This window comes from Rhinatrema bivittatum, chromosome 5 (genome assembly GCF_901001135.1).
Source record: "Rhinatrema bivittatum chromosome 5, aRhiBiv1.1, whole genome shotgun sequence".
In the NCBI taxonomy this organism is placed as follows: domain Eukaryota; kingdom Metazoa; phylum Chordata; class Amphibia; order Gymnophiona; family Rhinatrematidae; genus Rhinatrema; species Rhinatrema bivittatum.
Genome location: NC_042619.1, coordinates 147,569,788 through 147,592,245, shown reverse-complemented (window position 1 = coordinate 147,592,245; position 22,458 = coordinate 147,569,788). Strand labels below are relative to the sequence as shown.

Here is a 22,458-nt window from a genome sequence, read left to right as displayed (position 1 = left end):
GAAGATTGGCTCATCAAGAGTGATTCCAGGCAGGGAGTGTTGCATTCCCTGCATTCCACCATACGTGTACTGGAGGGCCTGGAATTTCTAATCAACTACCCGAAATCCCCCCTTCAGTTGTCACTACAGTTGTCACTTCGGAGCCTGTTTTGATGCTGTCCAGAGAAAGGCTTTCTTACCCCGGGACTGAGGGCTGATCCTCATTTCTCTGGCAAGGGTAATCTCGCGCTATCCTCATGTCTTGGCACACCTGAATCTGCGCCTTTTGGTGTATATAGCAGTGATGGTTTACGTCATGCCCTTTGCTCGGCTACATATGTGCAGGGTGCAGTGGGCATTGCGTTCTTAGTGGTGCCAAGCCACCCAGGTCCTTTGGGCTTGCATCTTTGTCACCAGTCCACTTCAACAATCCCTTGTGTGGTGGGATACCTTGTCCAACCTAGAGAGTGGGATGCCTTTCTGGGTTTCTCAATCCCAGATCGTTCTCACCGCAGATGTGTTTCACATGGATTAGGGGGCCCACATTGCAGGCTTCAGTACCCAGGGCCACTGGTCCGTGCAGGAGCAGCACCTGCAGATAAACTTCCTGGAGCTCTGTGTGATTCGATATGCCTTATGGGCATTCCAGGATCACTTGACCAACAAAGGTAGTCCTGGTTCAAACAGACAATCAAGTGGCGATGTGGTATTTGAACAAACATGAGAGGACGGGATCCTTCCTCCTCTGCCAAAAAGCAGTGCATATTTGGTCCTGGGCTTTCGCTTAGGGCATTTTTCTTGGAGCCGTGTACTTTCCAGGGATAGACAATGTCCTTATAGATTCGTTGAGTCGGACCTTCTGGCCCCACGAATGGTCCCTTGAAACAGGAGGTCGCAAACCACATCTTCCACCTATGGGGAACCCTGGATGTAGATCTGTTCGCTTCCCTGGACAACAAGAAAGTGATTCACTTCTATTCCCTGGTCCGAGCGGGCGAGGGGTCGGTGTCGGATGCTTTCTTATGTCACTGGGGCACCGGCCTTCTGTACGCTTATCCTCCACTGCCTCTAGTCTCAAAGACACTCTAAAACCTCCAACAGGACCGGAGCACCATGATCCTGATTGTGCCTTTTTGGCCTCGCCAGATCTGTTTACCGCTTCTGCAGGACCCATCCTCCTATCCTCTGATCCCACTGGGGACTGCTCCAGACCTGATCATGCAGGATCAAGGCAGGCTATGCCACCCCAACCTCCAAGCCTTTTCCTTCACGGCATGAATGTTGAACGGGTGACCTCGCAGACCCTGGGCCTTTCAGACGGCTTGTCTCAAGTTCTTGTGGAGTCCAGGAAGCCTTCCATGAGAAGATCTTACAATCACAATTGAAAGAGGTTCTCTGGTGTGAGGAGAACAGTTTGGACCCTTTCTCATGTTCCATGCCAAGGCTTTTGGACTACCTGTTGCACCTCTCTGAGGCTGGCTTAAAGACCACCTCTGTGAGAGTTCAGCTTAGTGCCATCGGAGCATATCATTCGGGGATGGATGGTGCCTTCATTTCTCCCATCCGCTCATAGGACATTTTATGTGAGGTTTGCTGCAGCTTAAGCCTCTGATATGGCCCCCAGCTGTCTTCTGGGATCTGTGTGGTCTTGACCTATCTCATGAGGGCACTGTTTGAGCCCCTTGAGACCTTGCAACCTGAAGTATCTATCCTGGAAGATCATCTTCTTGGTGGTGGTCACCTCAGTGTGCAGGGTCAGTGAGCTTCAGGCTATGGTGTTGTATCCACCTTATACAAAATGTTTTCTTAAGTGATTTTGTGTACACATCCGAAGTTCCTTCCAAAGGTGATCACAGAGTTACATCTCAATCGATCCATTGTCCTGTCCACTTTTTTTTCCCAAGGCCACACACTCACCAGGATGAGCGTGTCCTACACACTCTGGTTTGTAAAAGGGCCCCGGCCTTTTACCTGGAACGGACAGCACCTCACCGCCATTCCACTCAACTTTTTGTCTCCTCTGACAGGAACAGGTTAGGAGTCGCAGTATCCAAACAGACCTTATCCAATTGGCTGGTGGACTGTATTTCTTTCTACTGTGCGCAAGCAGGACTGCAACGTGAGGGCCATGTCAAGTTAATTTGGTTTGATCCATGTCAGCTTCGGTGGCTTACTTGCATGCGGTGCCCGTACATGAGATCTGCAGGGTGGCGACCTGGAGTTCCCTCCACACTTTTGCCTCTCATTATTGTTTGGACAAAGATGGATGATGTGACAGTCATTTTGGTCAGTCGGTCCTCTGTAATCTTTTTCATACATAAAAACACAATTGTTCCTACCTCGGGTCCTTTCTTTGGGTGCTGACTTTCTCCCTTGTTCTAGCAGCACTAGTTGTGCATGTTTGCAAATGCTACTTAAGTTGGGAGCAGCCTGTAGCTACATATTAACCCATGTGTGAGGACTACCATCCTGCTTGTCCTTGGAGAAAGTAGAGTTGCTTACCTTTAACAGGTGTTCTCCAAAGAAAGCAGGATTTAGTCCTCACGAAACCCTCCCGCCTCCCCGAAGAGTTGGGTTTCTAATTTTCACAAATTCTATATTATACTACTGAAGAGAGACTCCGAATAGATGTGTGGATAGTGGCATGCTGGGCATGCTCAGTGTGTCTGTCAAAGTTTCTAGGGTCTTTGTCAACAGTTTTCCATGCCGGGCTCCATCCAATGATGTCACCCATGTGTGAGAACTAACATCCTGCTGTTCTTGGAGAACACCTGTTACAGGTAAGCAACTCTGCTTTTTAGTGGCTCTGGATTAGGCTTGAAGGTCTTGGTTTGCTAATCTCCAGATTTTTCTGGTGGGCAGTCCCCTCTGACTACCATCTTAGATGGGTCTGTTATGTCAGGGGCCTATTATGCACAAGGATCCAGGTTGATTCTGTCTTACAGTTTGGCCATTGATAGGGCTCGGTTGTTGAAGTGCCATTATTTGCCTGCTGTAATTTCCACTCTTCTCCGGGTCCAGAACATTTCTGCTTCTCTAGTTTGTTAGAGTTTGGTGGGTCTTTGAGGCCTGGTGTTCTAAGTAAGGTTCTCAGCCTCTCAAGGTGGATATTCCTTTGGTTTTGTATTTTTTACAGGATGACTTGCTTAAGGTTTTGGCTCTTAAAACCTTGAAGTTTCAAGTTGCAGTCCTGGTTTGTTATAAAGGAAGAGTCAATGGAAAGCATTTGTCTTTCCATTCAGACGTGTCCTATTTCTTGCAGGGAGTTAAGCATCTTCGCGCCCCCCCCCCCCCCCCCCCCCCCCCCCCCCCCCCGGTACAGCTTCTAGTGCCTATGTGGCAACTTAATGTGGTCCTCAAGTTCATGGCAGGTTCAATTTTTCGATCACTGTATACTCTCTTCTTCTGGCTGCTTACCTTGAAGACTGTTTTTCTGGTAGCAATCTATTCGACACATCTGGTCTCTGAGCTGCCATGAGCCTTTTCTCCATATGACTCTGGGAGTGTTTCAACTTTGAACTGTGTCCTCTTTTTTGCCAAAGGTGGTTTCAGAGTTTCATTTGAATCAGTCCATTTCCTTGCACACTTTGGACAGAAAAAGAAAGAAAGCTGAGTACCGTCTTTTGCATTCTTGGATGTAGAGCATCATTTATTGCATACTTGGAGATGACTAAAACTGTTCGGAAGTCTTAGTGCCAGTTTGTGCTCCCTGGTGAAGGTAAACAGGGATCACCGGCGATGTGGGCAATGATAGCCCACTGTGTTAAGTCATTAGGGCTGCTTATGTGATTGCTGAGGTTGCATTGCCAAAACAGGTTAGATTGCATTCCATGAGGGCTCAGATGGTATCGTGGGCAAAACTTTGTTTTTTGTCGTCTGCTGAAATTTGGTGAGCGGCGACATGTTCATCTTTGCATATCACCTCCAAATATTACCACTTGGATATTAGGGCTAGGGAGGATGCCACGTTTGCTCAGGCATTATTGATTGGACCCCTTGTAGCCTCTCTCCCTTCTCGAGATTAGCTTTGGTACATCCCACTAGTTAGGATTGATTACTACTTACCTGATAATTTCCTTTCCTCTAATAAGGGCAGGTCAATCCTTGACCCACCCTCTGCTGCTGGGGTTTTAGTTTGTGGTTAGCCTTGCTTCGGGCGAGCTATGCAGAGTGATTCCTGCTCTTCACTGAAAAATGGCAAGTGGCTTCTCTAGCCCTTAGTTTACTAGCTATGTTCCTTCTTTTGGCTGAGCTCAGTGTTCCTGTTGGTTGGGAAACATGAATGGTTGACTGTTAATAGTAATGTTCATGTATAATCAGTTTTGTCCACAGTTTGGCTTTTCCAGAGAATACTGGCAGGCTGATGTTGGTGCTGGACTATATGGCCGTGATATCAACTTTTGCTCGGACTCCATCTGCTGGCAGAGGTGCATAACCCACTTGAAGGGATTGACCTGCCCTTACTAGAGGAAAGGAAATTATAAGATAAGTATTAATTTCTTCTTTCACATAATTATACTGATAAAGCACCTATCTGTTGTTCATTATGTCTGTTGAATAGCAAGAATCTTATTTCTTCCTTCCTGGTAAGTGTGGGGAAAAATATGTCTTCAGTAGAGCAGATGCTTTCCTGAGGAGTATTTTGCTTTTACAGTGATTGCAAATTAAAAAAAAAACTGTTTCCTAGTGGCGTGACACAATGTGTCACATATAAATAAATGTTATTAAATTCATAGTGAATAAAAATATTAAGGATTGTACAGGTGAAAGTGGAAGGGTTTTCTGGGAAATTCCTTTTCCATGTAATTATATATTTTTTTTGCATATTGGTATAGGGCAGATGCTCCTAGTATAGTATCAATCCAGATCACAGGGAACATCTGTCCAGTCTGATTTTCAAGATATCCTCAATAAATATGCAGAATTTTGCATATGATTTGACACTATGCGCTTTCAAATTCGCTCTTATTCACCCTAATCTCACGTCCCCATTTGAGGGCCACAGATTCCCTTTGGTCTTTGCAAGCCTTTTGTACCTCACCCTTTTCCTCTCTCCCTTTAATTCAACCAGGCTCAAGTACTTGGATCGACTGCTTGTATAAATGTTTTGCTATATCATTTCAATTGTTTAAGTTGTTATGTAAGTTGCACACTATGTTACTTAGTTTGCTTAGATGTATCTTGTTCTTTGTAAAGCCCACTTTTACTGTTCATTGTAAACCGGTTTGATTTTTATCCAGTGCAAGAAGATTGGTATATAAAAGCTAAAAATAAATAAATAAATACATTGATTTGCACATTTTTTCCTTGTTATGCAAAAGAATCTCATTGTATTTATTGTGGATATCCTGAAAATCAGTCTGAATTGGTGATTCCCTCAGAACTGGTCAACAACCTCTGGAATAATTCATGAGATTTAGAAAACCATTGATACTATTTGGTGGAAGTTTGGATGTTATAAATCAACACTGGTGCCATTTTGGGGCCTTTTTGGTTCCCCTTCCAAATACCTAATAAATAGTACAAAGAATCTCTGTAAAAGTATGATTTATTTTGTGAAAAACTTGTAAAATTTATTTCCTTATGTTTTTATAGACTTTAAAACCACTTTTTCTCAGGAATAACTTTTTTTTTCATTATCTTGGATAGATAGAAAGCATTAAACAATAAGATATACATCAAAATAGTCTTTGGTTTTAATTAAACAAAAATAGCACGTGCATTGATATGACTAGATGTTTCTTAACTTGAAAGTTATTTTAGTTGTGTATTTCTTATATTTTTTGTGTTCGCTCTAGCTCAAGGATACCAAGTCTGCAGACCAGAAAACAACACTGCTTCAATTTCTTGCTGAAGTTTGTGAAGTAAGATTCCCTGACCTTCTGAATTTCATTGAAGAGTTGCAGCATATAGAAAAAGCTAGTAGAGGTTTGTATTTATTAAATTGTGCTTAGTTATGATTAATCCTTGGAAAATGGTTTGTTTTTGTTGCTATTACTATAGTAGAAAATCTTAATAGAAATGAATTCAAATGAAATTTATATGAAATTGATTAAAGCAACAATTTCACAGTACAAATAGTATTCCTAGAGGTAGGAAATGATGATCTTCATTTCATATCTGGTATTAGAGAGATTTGAATAACTGAAATTGATCTTTTTATTTTATTTTTTATTTTATTTTGAGAGTCTGGAACAGGGCATCAGATCTAGTTAACCTTCATCAATATGTCTTTATCTCTTTCAAAGCATGTCACTTTGATTCTCGATCAGAAGCCATCCTTTCAAGATACTTGTTAAGTGAGTGACTCAATATGTGTACGGGCAAGTTTCCTTTGCCTCCTATCATGCACATTCACCACCGCTTACTTATAATAAAATAATGAAATGCACTCCCGTTTTTGGAACCAAGAGATCTATATGGGTAGAAATCCCATGTGTGTTGGGTAAGAGTATAGTGATAGGAGTATACTACCGTCCACCTGGACAAAATGGTCAGACAGATGATGAAATGCTAAGAGAAATCAGGGAAGCAAACCAATTTGGCAGTGCAATAATAATGGGAGATTTCAATTACCCCAAAATTGGCTGGGTAAATGCTAGAGACATAAAGTTCCTGGATGTAATAAATGACTGCTTCATGGAGCAATTGGTTCAGGAACCTACAAGAGAGGGAGCTATTTTAGATTTAATTCTTAGTGGAACGCAAGATTTTGTGAAAGAAGTAACGGTGGTGGGGCCACTTGGCAACAGTGATCATAACATGATCAAATTTAAACTAATAACTGGAAGGGGGACAATAAGTAAATCTGCAGCTCTAACACTAAATTTTAAAAAGGGAAACTTTGATAAAATGAGGAAAATAGTTAGAAAAAAACTGAAAGTGCAGCCGCAAAGGTTAAAAGTGTTCAACAGGCTTGGACATTGTTTAAAAATACAATCCTAGAGGCGCAGTCCATATGTATTCCGCGCATTAAGAAAGGTGGAAGGAAGGCAAAACGATTACCGTCATGGTTAAAAGGTGAGGTGAAAGAGGCTATTTTAGCCAAAAAAAATCCTTCAAAAATTGGAAGAAGGATCCATCTGAAGAAAATAGGATAAAACATAAGCATTGTCAAGGTCTCCCAAAAAACATAAGCATTGTCAAGGTCTCCCAAAAAACACAATTCAACCATTACAGATGCTGCAAAACGCTGCTGCTCGCTTACTTACCAATACTCGACGACACAAACACATCACCCCAGCGCTCATGTTTCTACATTGGCTTCCTGTATCCTACAGGATTACTTTTAAAGTACTCTCACTCATCCATAAATCAATTCACAACCAAGAGATGCAATGGTTTTCTGATCAGTTTATATTCCGCACATCCAACAGACCTATAAGAAATATCCACCAAGCCAAATTAGCCTCTCATCCACTCAAACACATCAAACACGTATCCACAAGAGACCGGTCATTCTCCATTGCTGGTATCAAAATCTGGAACAATATGCCATTGGACCTGCGTTTCGAATCCTGCCACAAAACTTTCAAACAAAGCCTCAAAACATGGTTGTTTGAACAAGCTTTCTCACAATGATCAATAACTAACCTGAAATTCAGTTTTCCCGTATAATTCCTTACCGGCGCCATGTTCTTCTTCCCTCCCTATATTTATCTCATTCTGCTAATCCCGCTGTACCGCTTTCCCCCCTTCCATTGTGCAATTTCTGTTTCTTGACTTTAATTTGACATTGGACATTGCCTTAGACAGTTAATGGCTCCTGCATAATTATTGAAAATGAATATATATTGGTTATTATAGTTAATGAAGTTAGTATTTTACCCTTGAAACCCGTTATTTATGTAAAGCCTGTAGCTGTTAAATGTTTTTCTTACTGTATAACCTGTTATATGTAAAGCCTGTTGCTAATTTATTGTTTTACTGTAAACCGAGGTGATGTATAACTTTACGTACCGCGGTATATAAGAATCTATAAACAAATAAATAAATAAATAAAGGTAAGTGTAAAACATTGATAAGACAGGCGAAGAGAGAATTTGAAATGAAGTTGGCCATAGAGGCAAAAACTCATAATAAAAACTTTTTAAAATATATCCAAAGCAAGAAACCTGTGAGGGAGTCGGTTGGACCATTAGATGACAGAGGGGTTAAAGGGGCTCTTAGGGAAGATAAGGTCATTGCAGAAAGACTAAATGAATTCTTTGCCTCCGTGTTTACTAATGAGGATGTTGGGGAGATACCAGTTCCGGAGATGCTTTTCAGGGGGGATGACTCAGACGAACTGAACAAAATCACTGTGAACCTGGAAGATGTAGTAGGCCAGATTGACAAACTAAAGAGTAGCAAATCACCTGGACCGGATGGTATGCATCCTAGGATTCTGAAGGAATTCAAAAATGAAATTTCTGATCTATTAGTTAAAATTTGTAACCTATCATTAAAATCATCCATTGTACCTGAAGACTGGAGGGTGGCCAATGTAACCCCAATATTTAAAAAAGGCTCCAGGGGCGATCCGGGTAATTATAGACCAGTGAGCCTGACTTCAGTGCCGGGAAAAATAGTGGAAACTATTCTCAAGATCAAAATTGTAGAGCATATAGAAAGACATGATTTAATGGGACACAGTCAACATGGATTTACCCAAGGGAAGTCTTGCCTAACAAATCTGCTTCATTTTTTTGAAGGGGTTAATAAACATGTGGATAAAGGTGAACCGGTAGATGTAGTGTATTTGGATTTTCAGAAGGCGTTTGACAAAGTCCCTCATGAGAGTCTTCTACGAAAACTAAAAAGTCATGGGATAGGAGGCGATGTCCTTTCGTGGATTACAAACTGGTTAAAAGACAGGAAACAGAGAGTAGGATTAAATGGTCAATATTCTCAGTGGAAAAGGGTAAACAGTGGAGTACCTCAGGGATCTGTATTGGGACCGGTGCTTTTCAATATATATATAAATGATCTGGAAAGGAATAAGACGAGTGAGGTTATCAAATTTGCGGATGATACATAATTATTCAGAGTAGTTAAATCACAGGCAGACTGTGATACATTACAGGAGGACTTGTAAGAGTGGAAGATTGGGCATCCAAATGGCAGATGAAATTTAATGTGGACAAGTGCAAGGTGTTGCACCTAGGGAAAAATAACCCTTGCTGTAGTTACATGATGTTAGGTTCCATATTAGGAGCTACCACCCAGGAAAAAGATCTAGGCATCATAGTGGATAATACTTTAAAATCGTCGGCTCAGTGTGCTGCAGCCGTCAAAAAAGCAAATAGAATGTTAGGAATTATTAGGAAGGGAATGATTAATAGAACGGAAAATGTCATAATGCCTCTGTATCGCTCCATGGTGAGACCGCACCTTGAATACTGTGTACAATTCTGGTCGCCACATCTCAAAAAAGATATAGTTGCGATGGAGAAGGTACAGAGAAGGGCAACCAAAATGATAAAGGGGATGGAACAGCTCCCCTATGAGGAAAGGCTGAAGAGGTTAGGGCTGTTCAGCTTGGAGAAGAGACGGCTGAGGGGGGATATGATAGAGGTCTTTAAGATCATGAGAGGTCTTGAACGAGTAGATGTGACTCGGTTATTTACACTTTCGAATAATAGAAGGACTAGGGGGCATTCCATGAAGTTAGCAAGTAACCCATTTAAGACTAATCGGAGAAAATTCTTTTTCACTCAACGCACAATAAAGCTCTGGAATTTGTTGCCAGAGAAGGTAGTTAGTGCAGTTAGTGTAGCTGGGTTCAAAAAAGGTTTGGATAAGTTCTTGGAGGAGAAGTCCATTAATGGCTATTAATCAATTATACTTAGGGAATAACCACTGCTATTAATTGTATCAGTAGCATGGGTTCTTCTTAGTGTTTGGGTAATTGCCAGGTTCTTGTGGCCTGGTTTTTGGCATCTGTTGGAAACAGGATGCTGGGCTTGATGGACCCTTGGTCTGTCCCAGCATGGCAATTTCTTATGTTCTTATGTTCTTATGTGGGTCATTTGGCCGCAGCACAAGCTCTATACCATACAATACTTAAGTCAGGATATTAAAACATTTATAAATATCAAAATCACAACATTTGCATATATTTTAACTGTAACAATTGCCTAAAGCAACATTTTGCATACCATTTGAACTTCCTACCGTAGAAGGGGATGATCATGCTTTGCTTTCTCGCCCGAATCTTTGCTCTCAGTCTTTTGTCCGTTCCTGGCCATTGAAGCCATTGCTCTGTAGTAGCCAGCTGGCCGGGGGCCCGTTCCATAGAAGTCCGGGACCCCGACGTGTCCCTCGCCGTTGAAGCGAGCGGAGAAAAGTGTCCAACTTGCTATGTGTCCCATCGTTATTTTTGGGTTAATTTTCGTTGCGGGCATCTCCTGCTTAGCCCCTTTTCTCCTTCTGGTCATCCCGCCTGTGCTGCGAAAGTATCACATTTCCTATTGGCGTGGTGGGCAGATGGGGAAACTGCTGCCAAGGACTTTGTCATGTTATGCCAGAAAGATTATTCACTCTGCACATGCATGAATCAGTATACCATTAGTGATCAGACAGGAAAAGAATTATCTAAAATTTGCCAGCATTTAAAAGCCTGTTTTTTTTGACAGGTATAATTTGTAACCAATGTAGGTTACCTAGCCATTGTTTTTGGTATTTTTGAATTCTGTTGTAATAGTTTGTAAGTTGTGTATTTCAATTGTTTTTGATTTTTATCTAATATATTTTAGCTGTTTTAAGTTGTTTCTATAACTTATTAGATTTTATTGTAAATCACTTTAATGACAGTATATTGAAGAGTGATCAATCTGAATAAATAATAATGGAGGGGGCAGGTTCAGCCGCTTGGTTAATCTTCATCAATTCAATTTTGCCACAACCAGAGGAAGATTGTCCTACCAGATCTCTCTATCATCCTGTCACGATTGTTTTGTCATTAGCTGTTCTGTTATAATATCGGTAACTTTTTACTTGTGCTTCAGGAATTGCCTGAAGCACGTATAGGTTTGAATTCAACGTATTCACTTTGAGCGCATTTTTAGGTGCATTTCATAATGTGGAATAAACAATCCCTTGTGTTGCATTTTGAATCAAATTTGTCAGAGAGACCTTTATTTAAAAAACATTTTAAAAAGTGATTACTGGGAGAGCTCTTTTGCTGACCAGGTCTCCCTGATGCAGGGAACAAGTCTTCCTAAACAAAGAGTGGATCAGCTTATATACATTTTTCATGACATCTAAGAAAGGGCTGTTTATACTTTTCATGACATTTGAGACAGGTGCTAGAATTTTCAAGCCTTGCAGGAAACGAGTTAGAGCAAGCAATGCATTTTTATTTATTTATTTATTCTTGTAACCAACTAAAACAGTCTGGCCAAGCAGTCTACAAACAATTTAAAACAAAATAACTATACGATATTATTCGAACATTAAAATACATAAACAATGACCTAAAACAGTATCCTTTATAGTAGGCGAAAATCCCCAAGGCCATATAATTTGCTATGTCAAAATAACCATGTTTTTTATTTTCTTCCTAAAAACTAAATAATTTGATTTTAATCTTAACTCCTATAGGATGGAATTCCACAATTCAGGTCCTCGAATAAGGAACATCCTTTTCCTATGGACCATCATTCTCACCTACTTTCTAGGAGGAACCACACATAGAATGTCATTTTGAGAAAACAAATTGTGTTGGGGTATAACGCTTAATTATATTCTGTAATTTTGATAAACAGTTAAAAATTGAGCATAAAGAAAAAAGTCAAATAGCCTTTTTAATTACTTTGTCATAGTCCTTCAGTTTTGTGGCTACATCCATTCTGATACTTGCAAGGGAGGAAAGATGCTGTTAACATCATTCTATTCACCTCCATTTTCTTTTAGATTGTTTTTCTTTCTTTGTCACATACCTGTATTTGACCTAAGTCACACAAACATTTGATTTATGCTATGGCCTTATTGATCTAAGTGTCTGAATCCTAGTCACTTTGGCCTCCACACTCCTCCATTTGGTGCTTCTTCAGCACCACTTTTGTCATTATCTTGAATATTTAATTTTCATATATTTATCTGTTTTGTTGTTCTAGCTCTGCATACATTCCTTAAATCTTTTCCCTTTGCGCTCAGTTTTATACCTTGTTTCATTTCATTAGCAAGCCAGTTTAGGAAGCACTGTGTAGAGATAAAGAGCAGGTAGCAATGAATAGTCCAAACAGCATTAAGATAATATTAAAGATCTTAGTTCCAAGAATGCCAAATCAAGACCACATATTCCATATGTCTTCCTGGTGGAGCTTTGCAGCTTCTTTTTCAGTGTGCATCATTTGGTCCATTACCTACTTTTTATTTTCAGGAATAATCACATAGCATTCTTTAGCCACTAGGACACAAACATCCCCTCTAGTTGCCAGTATAAAATCCAAAACCATATAGTTTTGAAGGATCCTTTCTCTACCTCAGCAGTTTCATTGCTAACTTTCTCTAAAATGGTCTCAATCAACAGTTTCTCTCTTATACATCTAGATGTTCCATACATGCAAATGAAAAAGGAAAATTATAGACATTGCATGTGTGTGTTTAATCTTTGCTAGGGGAAGGCTCGGTAGCAGCTTCTAGCTCAGTTCTGGGGCAACCAACCAGCCAGTTGACTCTAACTCCACATATGTAATAGCCTCTGAAAGTGGTGACTCCATTCATTCCTCCTCCCATGTTTCCTGGATAACGATGATAAGTCCCATACAGGGTAGAATTTGTCCTACCAAATTCTAAAGAGTCACATTACAACTGCTTTTACCAACAGAGTACCATTTCTTTCAAAGCAGAGTAGGATAGTTCAGTTGAATATAAGCAACTCCTATAGTTCAGGGGCCACCTTGCTGAGTTATGTAGCAATTTTGAGGCTGTATTCTCTGACTGTCCAGAGTATGAGCATCAAGGGAAATCCCGCCTTTGGAGCAATGCGAGGTGCAGCTACAGACCCAATAAACTGACTTCTTCAGGGTACAGGCAAGTTCATATAACATACTTAAATAGATGTTGGTCTGGAAAATCCCTAGGCCCAGTAGTTACAACAGTTCCATCATTCCAATAGAAATTAGATTTTTCATGGTGGGTAGTGGGGTAGCTTCCTCGTACTTCAGAAATCCAGTGGGAGCACTGAGAGGAGAGGATCACCTTGCTGATGGCTGAAAGGAAACAGTTAAGTTTTCCTTGGGAATTTTATTTTTTTTTTGAGTATTGGGGTGAAGTAAACTATTGTGGTATATTTAGTGTTTGTGCTTTTAATAGTAAGGCAGTGAATAAACAGAAGTTAGTCTTTGTATTTCCCACCCCTAGCTCATCCTTTAATTTATAGGCCGGTGCAGCTTTCATACTAAAAAAAAAAAAAAAAAAGCAGCCTTTTAACTTAATTTCATGAATTCTCCACACCTTATTGAGTTTGATCATTCCCCTGAAGGCCACTACCAGACATATAGTGGGTTCACTAATACATTTAAAGGACACTAATTTGACACATTCCTACTCACATAGCAACCTAAAACTTAACTATGAACTGAACAAATTTGAGATGAAGGCAGCAGTCCAGCCGCAAGAGGGGGGCTTCACAGTCTTTTGCATCAAGTGTCACATGTATGATTTCTTGCCTGCCGGTGAGAAATTGTGCATGTGATGCAGAGAGATCCTGCCAGAGAACAAGTCCAATCTCTGGAGGCTAAGGTGGCATTCCTGGCAGAGCTGAGGCAGACAGATTTATAGATGAGACATTCAGGAATATAATAGCCAAGCCCCAACTTCAGATTGGCAGCCCTGGTGCTGCCTTGGAGGAAGAAGATCTCATGATCGGAGAGCATCAACCTGGTGCAGCAGGAAATGATCCTGTAGCCAAGGACCTGCTCTCCAGGTGGTGCATTATCCTTTCGCTCCGAGAATGTCTCCAACGGCTACTGTCCAGGAGGGAAGGGTTAGGTCAGCCATCATAGTTGGTGATTCGATTAATAGGAATGTAGACAGCCGGGTGGTTGGTGAGCATGAGGGTAGTCTGGTAACATGCCTACCTGGTGCGAAGGTGGCGTCCTCATGAGTCACCTAGATAGGATTTTAAACAGTGCTAGGGAGGAGCCAGCTGTCGTGGTACATGTGGACACCAACGACCTAAAATGTGGGAGGGAGGTTCTGGAAGCCAAATTTAGGCTCTTAGGTAGAAAGCTTAAATCCAGAACCTCCAGGGTAGCATTCTCTGAAATGTTCCCTTTTCCACGCGCAGGTCCCCAGAGGCAGGCAGAGCTCTGGAGTCTCAGTGCGTGGACGAGACAATGGTGCAAGGAAGAGGGATTCAGTTTTTTCTTAGGAACTAGTGAAGGGGGGAGTCTCTTCCGAAGGGATGGGCTCCACCTTAACCAGGATGGAACCAGACTGCTGGCGCTAACTTTTAAAAAGGAGAGAGAGCAGCTTTTAAACTAGAACAAAAGGGAAAGCCGACAGTCGCTCAGCAGCGCATAGTTCAGAGGGAGGTATCTTCAAAGGATAGTAATGATGCATTAGAATTAGGGCATCCCAACAGTGAGGTTCCAATAATAAGAAAAGTAGTCCAAGCTCCTGTAAGTAAAAACTCACCTGAGCTAAAAATAATTCTAACTTATCCCTATCAATTAAAAAGCAGAATGAAGGTCATAGAGGATCCAAGATGGCGACACGCTGTGAGTAGGGACGAGTTGGAGTCCAGCAGCGTTTGGATTTTACCTGTTTTCCTTATCCAATGCCACCAAAAAGTAAGGGAAAGATAAGGGTTTATCCCTCTATCCCTCCACCGTCACCAATTATGCAGCAAGAGATCACTCGTTTCCTAAACACAGCAGCTAATATCCAGCGAGTTGAGGAAACCATTGTGTCTAATGCAGAGAGAGCCGTGCTGACACCGGAAGAGACTTCGCTGAGCCCTGATCTAAGACAGCCACCGACGCAGAGACCAGGGCTGCTGTTGCAGCACGGACCGCTTAGAGAGAGCACCACATCCGGGACAGCAGAGCAAACAAGGTTGACAACAGCTGCAGAAGCAGTTTTGTTTTCAGCAGGTATCCCGGAGGACTTGAGCGGCGGAGGAACAGCGAGACCTGGGCAGGAAGAAGGGTCTCTGGCTCTGGGAGTGAGTACAGTTGGAAAAAACCTGCATTTTTCCCCAAACCCCCTGTCAGAGTTTAAACCCTTGGTGATTCCGAGCCGCCCTGAGACAGTCACAATGGCTCAGCTATGGGACTTATTGGCAGGAGTAGCAAATGCCTTGAATAATCTTAGTATTAAAGTAGAGACTTTGGCGCTCCAAAATGCTCAGTTTTCAACTGTTCTACAAACAAAAATTGAAGAGATTTCTACAAAAGTTTCAACTTTAGAATCTAAGGAGATAGAGCATTTAAATTTTAAAGCAGTGGTGGTGAAGGATCAGAATGCTATTGCTAGAAGAGTGGAAATATTGGAAAATGCATAAAGGCATTTGAATATTAGAATTCTCAATTTTCCTAGAATTATAAGAGAGACTCCCTTTATTACCCTTAAAAGGTTTTTTCAAGAAACTTTGGGCTTTGAAGATGGGAATACTCCGTCAATTAATAAATGCTATTTTCTTCCCAAAGCAAGGGGAGTAACAACATCAAATAGACTTAATCTACAAGAAAATCTCACAGAAATTATTGAGAACTCGTCTCTTGAAATTCTAGATAGAAACACTCTTTTGGTATCATTAATTTCAACCTCTGCAAAATGTTATGAAAAAGTATTTTAGAATTTTCCTATCTCTTTTTTGAATGAAAGTATAAAAATTTTCCCTGACCTATTCTCAACCACACAATTAAAGTGTTTCCTTGGGGTATAATTTCAAAGTAAAATTTCCTAGTAAGTGTGTTTTGAGGAAGATAGAGGAAGTTAATATTTTCTTCGATGCAGAGCAATTGAAAATTTTTCTGGCATATAAACCCCCTGTCACTTCCTCCCCCATAGTTAATTAATTAATAAATAGCTGGTAGTCGTGGAAAGCTTTATGTGTTATAAAATATTGTAATGATGAACTCTCAGTTAATTTCTGGATCCTTTAAAATTACTATATTGATTATTCTGGTAGAGAGGAGGAGAATTTTTTTTTCCTTATTTTCTTTTGAAGGAATTTTGTTTTGGATAAATTGTCAAGGTTTGAATATTCCTCCGCATTATCAAAATTTGCAAAATTGAGTTTTTTGTAATTGTAAAAATGGATAAATAAAGAATTAAAAAAAAAAAGCAGAATGAAAATACAAACAAAAAACACATTTTGAAATGTTTTTATGTTAATGCCAGAAGTTTAAGAAGTAAGATGGGAGAATTAGAATGTATAGCAGTGAATGATGATATAGATTTAATTGACATATGAAACATGGTAGAAGGAGGATAACCAATGGGACACTGCTATACCGGGGTACACATTAAATCGCATTGACAGAGAGGAGCACCCGGGAGGCGGTGTGGCGCTTTATGTTCAGGATGGCATAGAGTCCAACAGGATAAACATCCTGCATGAGACTAAATGCACAATCAAATCTTTATGGATAGAAACCCCTTGTATATTGGGGAAGACTATAGTGATGGGAGTATACTACCATCCACCCAGCCAAGATGGTGAGACAGACCGAGAAATTAAGGAAGCTAACCAAATTGGAAGTGCAGTAATAATGGGGTAAATGTGGCATCGGGATATGCTAGAGAGATAAAGTTCCTGGATGGAATAAATGACAGTTTTATGGAGCAATTGGTTCAGGAACCGACAAGAGAGGGAGTAATTTTAGATTCTATTCTCAGTGGAGCACAAAATTTGGTGAGAGAGGTAACAGTGGTGTGGGGCCACTTGGCAATAGTGATCACAATATGATCAAATTTGAATTAATGACTGGAAGGGGAACAGTAAGCAATCCATGGCTCTAGTGCTAAACTTTCAAAAGGGAAACTTTGATAAAATGAGAAAAATAGTTAGAAAAAAACTGAAAGGAGCAGCTACAAAGGTAAAAAGTGTGCAAGAGGCATGGACATTGTTTAAAAAAAAAAAAAATCATCCTAGAAGCACAGTCCAGATATATACTACACATTAAGAAAGGTGGATGGAAGACAAAACAATTACCAGTATGGTTAGAGACAATTTCCTAGCGTGTCACTCTACATATACCCGTGCAGGAAGCTTAGCTCTTCAGTATTTCTCAGCCTCCCAGCAAATGCGGACACTATCCCACACACTAGAATAGTGTAACAATTTAAAACAAAGAAGAAAATTTACCTTAAGAAGTTCGAGCCAGCTTCTCCTGCGGTGATGCCTAAGGGTCCCTCCCCCAGTTGAGACTTCCTGAGGTGATTTCCAAGATCCCTATTTTAGCCAAAAGATCTTCATTCAAAAATTGGAAGAAAAATCCAACAGAAGAAAATAGGATAAAGCATAAGTGTTGGCAAGTTAAATGTAAGATATTGATAAGACAGGCTAAGAGAGAATTTGAAAAGAAGTTGGCCTTAGAGGCAAAACTCACAGTAAAAACCTTTTAAAATATATCTGATGCAGAAAGCCTGTGAAGGAGTCAGTTGGACCGTTAGATGATCGAGGGGTTAAAGGGGCACTTAAAGAAGGATAAGGCCATCAAGGAAAGATTAAACTATTTCTTTGCTTCGGTGTTCACTGAAGAAGATGTTGGGGAGATACCCGTTCTGGAGAAAGTTTTCATAGGTAATGATTCAGATGGACTGAACCAAATCACAGTGAACCTAGCAGATGTGGTAGGCCTGATTGGCAAACTGAAGAGTAGTAAATCACCTGGACTGGATGGTATACACCTCAGGGTTCTGAAGGAACTCAAAAATTAAATTTCCTAGCGTGTAGCCAGATGAACTCAAGACGAATGGGTATAGTGTACTCCTGATAGCAGATGGGAGATGGAGTCAGATTTCAAAGCTGACGTCAGCCTACATATACCCATGCAGGAAGCTTAGCTCTTCAGTATTTCTCAGTCTCCTAAAGCAGAAAGGGACACTTCCACACATTAGAATAGTGTTAGCAATTTTAAAACAAAGAAGAGAGAAAATTTACCTCAAGAAGACAAGCCCCGCTCTCTTGCGGTGATACCTAAGGGTCCCTCCCCAATCGAGAATTCCTGAGGTGATTTCCGAGATCCTTCAGAGGCAAACCTCGGTCCGGTAGCCAGCTCCCGGCGTGGATGAGAGGCAGTGGGTGTTGAATCGAGCACGGCAGTGATGGTAATTCCCTCTCCCCCCGAAGCCAGAGACCACCCGGCACGAGACCGGGAAACGCCGAGACGAGGTAAGGTAGAAAACCTCTTCTAAGTCTCCGGTCTCCAAGGCTCGATTAGCCGCACAGATCATCCCTTCCGGTGTCTGTAAAATCAAGTTGAGCAGCTCCGTCTGGGCTAGACCCCAATCTGGTGCGAAGGTCGACACACATGGAGACCCTCGGGGGGGGGGGGGGTGTCGCCATCTTGTCCGCGTGGTCGTTGGCGCCATTTCATCCCCTTGATCGCTGTATTGCCCGCTCAACTGAGACTCACGCATAACCGACTTGTGCGCACAGCGGCACGCACATTTGTGCCGTGCGCATAGCGACGCGCATAATGGTGCCGGACGCATAACGGTCCACACAAACAGCCCCAGCGCACAAATACCACTGTGCGCACAGCGGCGTGCACATCTCTGCCAGGCGCACAAAGTAGTTGCCTGCGCGCGCATCTTGCGCACTCGCACGCACATCGTCAGCGCACCTGGAGCGCACAACTAAGCCTTCCTGCGCGCATACCATCGCGCACAGATGAGTTTTGAATCACTCCACGCGCACAAATCATGGCAGCGCTGGCCAAGAACGCCAAGGGACAAAGCCCTCTGCCCAGCCTGCCACCTAGAGCTGCGCAATCTAAAGTGGCCTCCACCCTATGCCAGCAGTGTGAAGAGGCTCAGGGGGAACCTAAGCAAGGCCCCCCTCAACCAACAGAGGGATCCGGTTCCACTAATGATAGTACCCCGGACCTCAGTATCTCCGACTCTGTGCCTACACAGGAAGGCATCTCGGGGGCCTCCACTATAACCCTGCCTGGATTCATATGGACCCAGGGACTTTTTCCTGAGTGAAATTCTTCAAAGGGTTGCAAACCTTTGTCCAAGTGCAATCGGTACCGCCTACAGCACAGCCCCAGTCTTCACCAGAAGCACAAGACCTTCCAAGCACCTCTCAGACCCCTCGAAATGTGTCCCACCTAATCAAGTGCCTCCCTACAAGGGGATACAGACACCTTGGGGGACGAGACTGACTGTCTGAGGAAGGGGAAATCCCTCCAGGGATGGAACCATACCGAACCATGCTGCAATTCTTCTCCAAAGACGAGTTACCAGCTCTCGTGTCTCTGACCCTGAAGACGCTGGCTGTTCCAGGCACAGGTACCTCAATGGAGCCAACGATGAACACCGTTTTGGTGTCCCTCCATCAGGCCTCATACTATTTCCCAATGTTGCAGGCCATACAACAACTGATTGACCTTGAATAGAATGCCCCGGAGGCCAGCTTCAAAGGAGGACAGGCCTTAGAAGCCCTATACCCATGGCTAAGGAACTCCTACGGTTCCCAAAAGTGGACGCCAAGGTCTACGTAATTTGAAAGCGCATGACCATCCCAGTCGAAGGAGGAACGGCACTCAAGGATGCCCAGGACAGACGTCAGGAATCCATCCTTAAACAGTCCTTTGATGTAGCAGCTGTGACCCTGCAGATCGCTTCCTGTTGTGCTGTAGTGATACCTGCCTGCTTGCTTCTCTCCAGAGACGTAACCATGTCCGCTGAAATGTTGGAACCAGCGATATCCTTCCTCACAGATGCAACCTCAGATCTTGTGCGCACTTCAGCCAAGGGGCGTATCCTCCATAGTGGCAGCCAGAAGACAACTCTGGCTCAGAAATTGGTCAGGTGATGCGACCTCCAAAGCCAACATCACGAGAATGCCTTTTAAAGGATCCCTCTTGTTCGGTAGTGAATTGGAGAAGATAGCCAACAAATGGTGCGAATCCCCAGTACCTCATCTATCAAAGGACAGGAACAAAAGAAACCAGCACTCCTCCCCCCAAAGAATTAAGGGCAGAGGAGCCCAGCGCTTTAGACCATACAAGAATACATACTACCAAGCACCTCGCCCTGCAGGCAGTGCACAGTCCTTTCGGAACAGACACAACAAGAGGGGAGCAGGCTCAGGTACAGGATCCACCCGCACCCCACAATGAGAATTAACAGACCCATCCACAGGAAGAAGCCATATGGGGCACACTTAACCCTCTTCTACCAAAGATGGGTTGAGATAATGTTGGACAAGTGGGTCCTAACCATCATTCAAGAGGGATACTATCTGGACTTCCACAGCATCCCTCCAGACAAATTTGTGAGATCACCGTGCCACTCCCTCTCCAAGAGGACGGCATTGGAAACCACACTGACAAAGCTACTCTGCCTAAAGGCGATAACCCCGATGCCCATGCACCAACAAAATACTGGTCACTATTCCATCTATTTTATCTTTCCCAAAAAGGAAGGCATTCCAGCTCATCCAGGACCTCAAATCAGTCAATCTTTACCTGAGGGTACCACACTTCCGCATGGAAACCTTACTCTGTCATAAGGGCAGTACAGCCGGGAGAATTCCTGACTTCATTGGATCTATCTGAAGCCTATCTCCACATCCCGGTCCATCACGACCATCAATGCTTCCTACGGTTTGCGATACTGGATCATTATTACCAGTTCCGGGCGCTACCCTTCGGTCTAGCTACAGCCCCTCGTACCTTCACCAAAATCATGGTGGTAGTGGCGGCAACACTGAAGATAGAGGGAATCCTCGTACATCCTTATCTGGACGATTGGCTAATCAGGGCAAAATCTCCAGAGGAAAGTCACCAGGCGACCACCACAGTCAAGAATTTGCTGCAGAATCTCGGGTGGGTCAGCAACACAGCCAAGAGCTGCCTGCAGCCCTCCCAATCGCTAGAGTACCTGGGAGTCTGGTTCGACACCAAGCAAAACAAAGTTGTCCTTCCCCCTCCAAGGAGAAGGAAATTGATGAGTCAGCTGCGAAAACTGCTGAACTATGATCGCCCCAAGGTATGGGACTAACTCCAAGTCCTTGGTCTCATGACATCAAACCTAGAAGTCGTTCCATGGGCAAGGGCCCACATGCACCCAGTAAAAAGTTCCCTACTGTCACGATGGAACCTGATGTTCCAGAACTACTCCATTCACATCCAGCTACCAGCAGAGGTTTGGACCCCTCTCCAATGGTGACTACAGGAAGACCATCTGAGCAAGGGAGTAAAACTATCCCCTCCAGACTGGATCTTGCTCACCACGGATGCGAGGGTGGGGAACCCACTGTCAGGAACCTACGGCCCAGGGGCAATGGGACCAGGAAGAGGCGGGATGGAATATAAACCGACTGGAAGCTCTAGCAGTCAGACTAGCCTGTCTACAATTCGGCCATAGGCTCAGGGGTGAATCTGTCAGTCATATCAGACAACGCCACAACAGTTGCATACATCAACTGCCAGGGAGGAACCAGAAGCCAGCAGGTGTCCCTGGAAATAGACCCCCTCGTGGTGTGGGCGGAAACAAACCTGCAATTAATCTCAGCCACCCACATCACGGGAAAAGACAACGTCTCTGCGGACTATCTCAGCAGAGAGAGCCTAGACCCAGGGGAATGGACGCTGTCGTCCACAGCCTTCCAGCTGATAGTAAACTGCTGGGAAACCCCAGCCATGGACCTACTGGCTTCCCGGTCCAACGCCCAAGTTCCCAAGTTCTTCAGCCACAGATGAGAACCGCAATCCCGGGGAATCAATGCTCTTGTCCAGACCTGGCCACAGGAGAATACTGAAGAGCCAAGCTTCCTGCACGGGTATATGTAGGCTGACTTCAGCTTTGAAATCTGACTCCATCTCCCATCTGCTATCAGGAGTACACTATATACCCATTGGTCCTGAGACTATCTGTCTACAGTAAGGGAAACAAAATTATCAGGTAAGTAATTTCTCCATTTCAGATCTTTTAGTAAAAATTTGTAGCCTATCATTAAAATCACCCATTGTACCTGAAGACTGGAGGATAGCTAATGTAACCCCAATATTTAAAAAGGGCTCCAGGGGCGATCCGGGAAACTACAGACCGGTTAGCCTAACTTCAGTGCCAGGAAAAATAGTGGAAAGTGTTCTAAAAATCAAAATCACAGAACATCTAGAAAGACATGGTTTAATGGAACAAAGTCAGCATGGCTTTACCCAAGGCAAGTATTGCCTCATAAATCTGTTTCACTTTTTTGAAGGAGTTAATAAACATGTAAATAAAGATGAACCGGTAGATGTGGTGTATTTTCAGAAGGCGTCAAAGTTCCTCATGTGAGGCTTCTAGGAAAAGTAAAATGACATG

At 42.8% G+C, this 22,458-nt stretch overlaps 1 protein-coding gene across 1 annotated transcript in view; it reads left to right on the top strand.

The window, feature by feature from the left end:
• Positions 1-22,458, top strand: part of DIAPH3 (diaphanous related formin 3) — a 1,173,174-nt gene that overhangs the window by 633,297 nt on the left and 517,419 nt on the right. Inside the window, exon 22 of the mRNA XM_029602990.1 lies at positions 5,778-5,907. Within this exon, the coding sequence (XP_029458850.1) occupies positions 5,778-5,907 (130 nt within the window). The remainder of the gene's footprint in view (positions 1-5,777; positions 5,908-22,458) is intronic.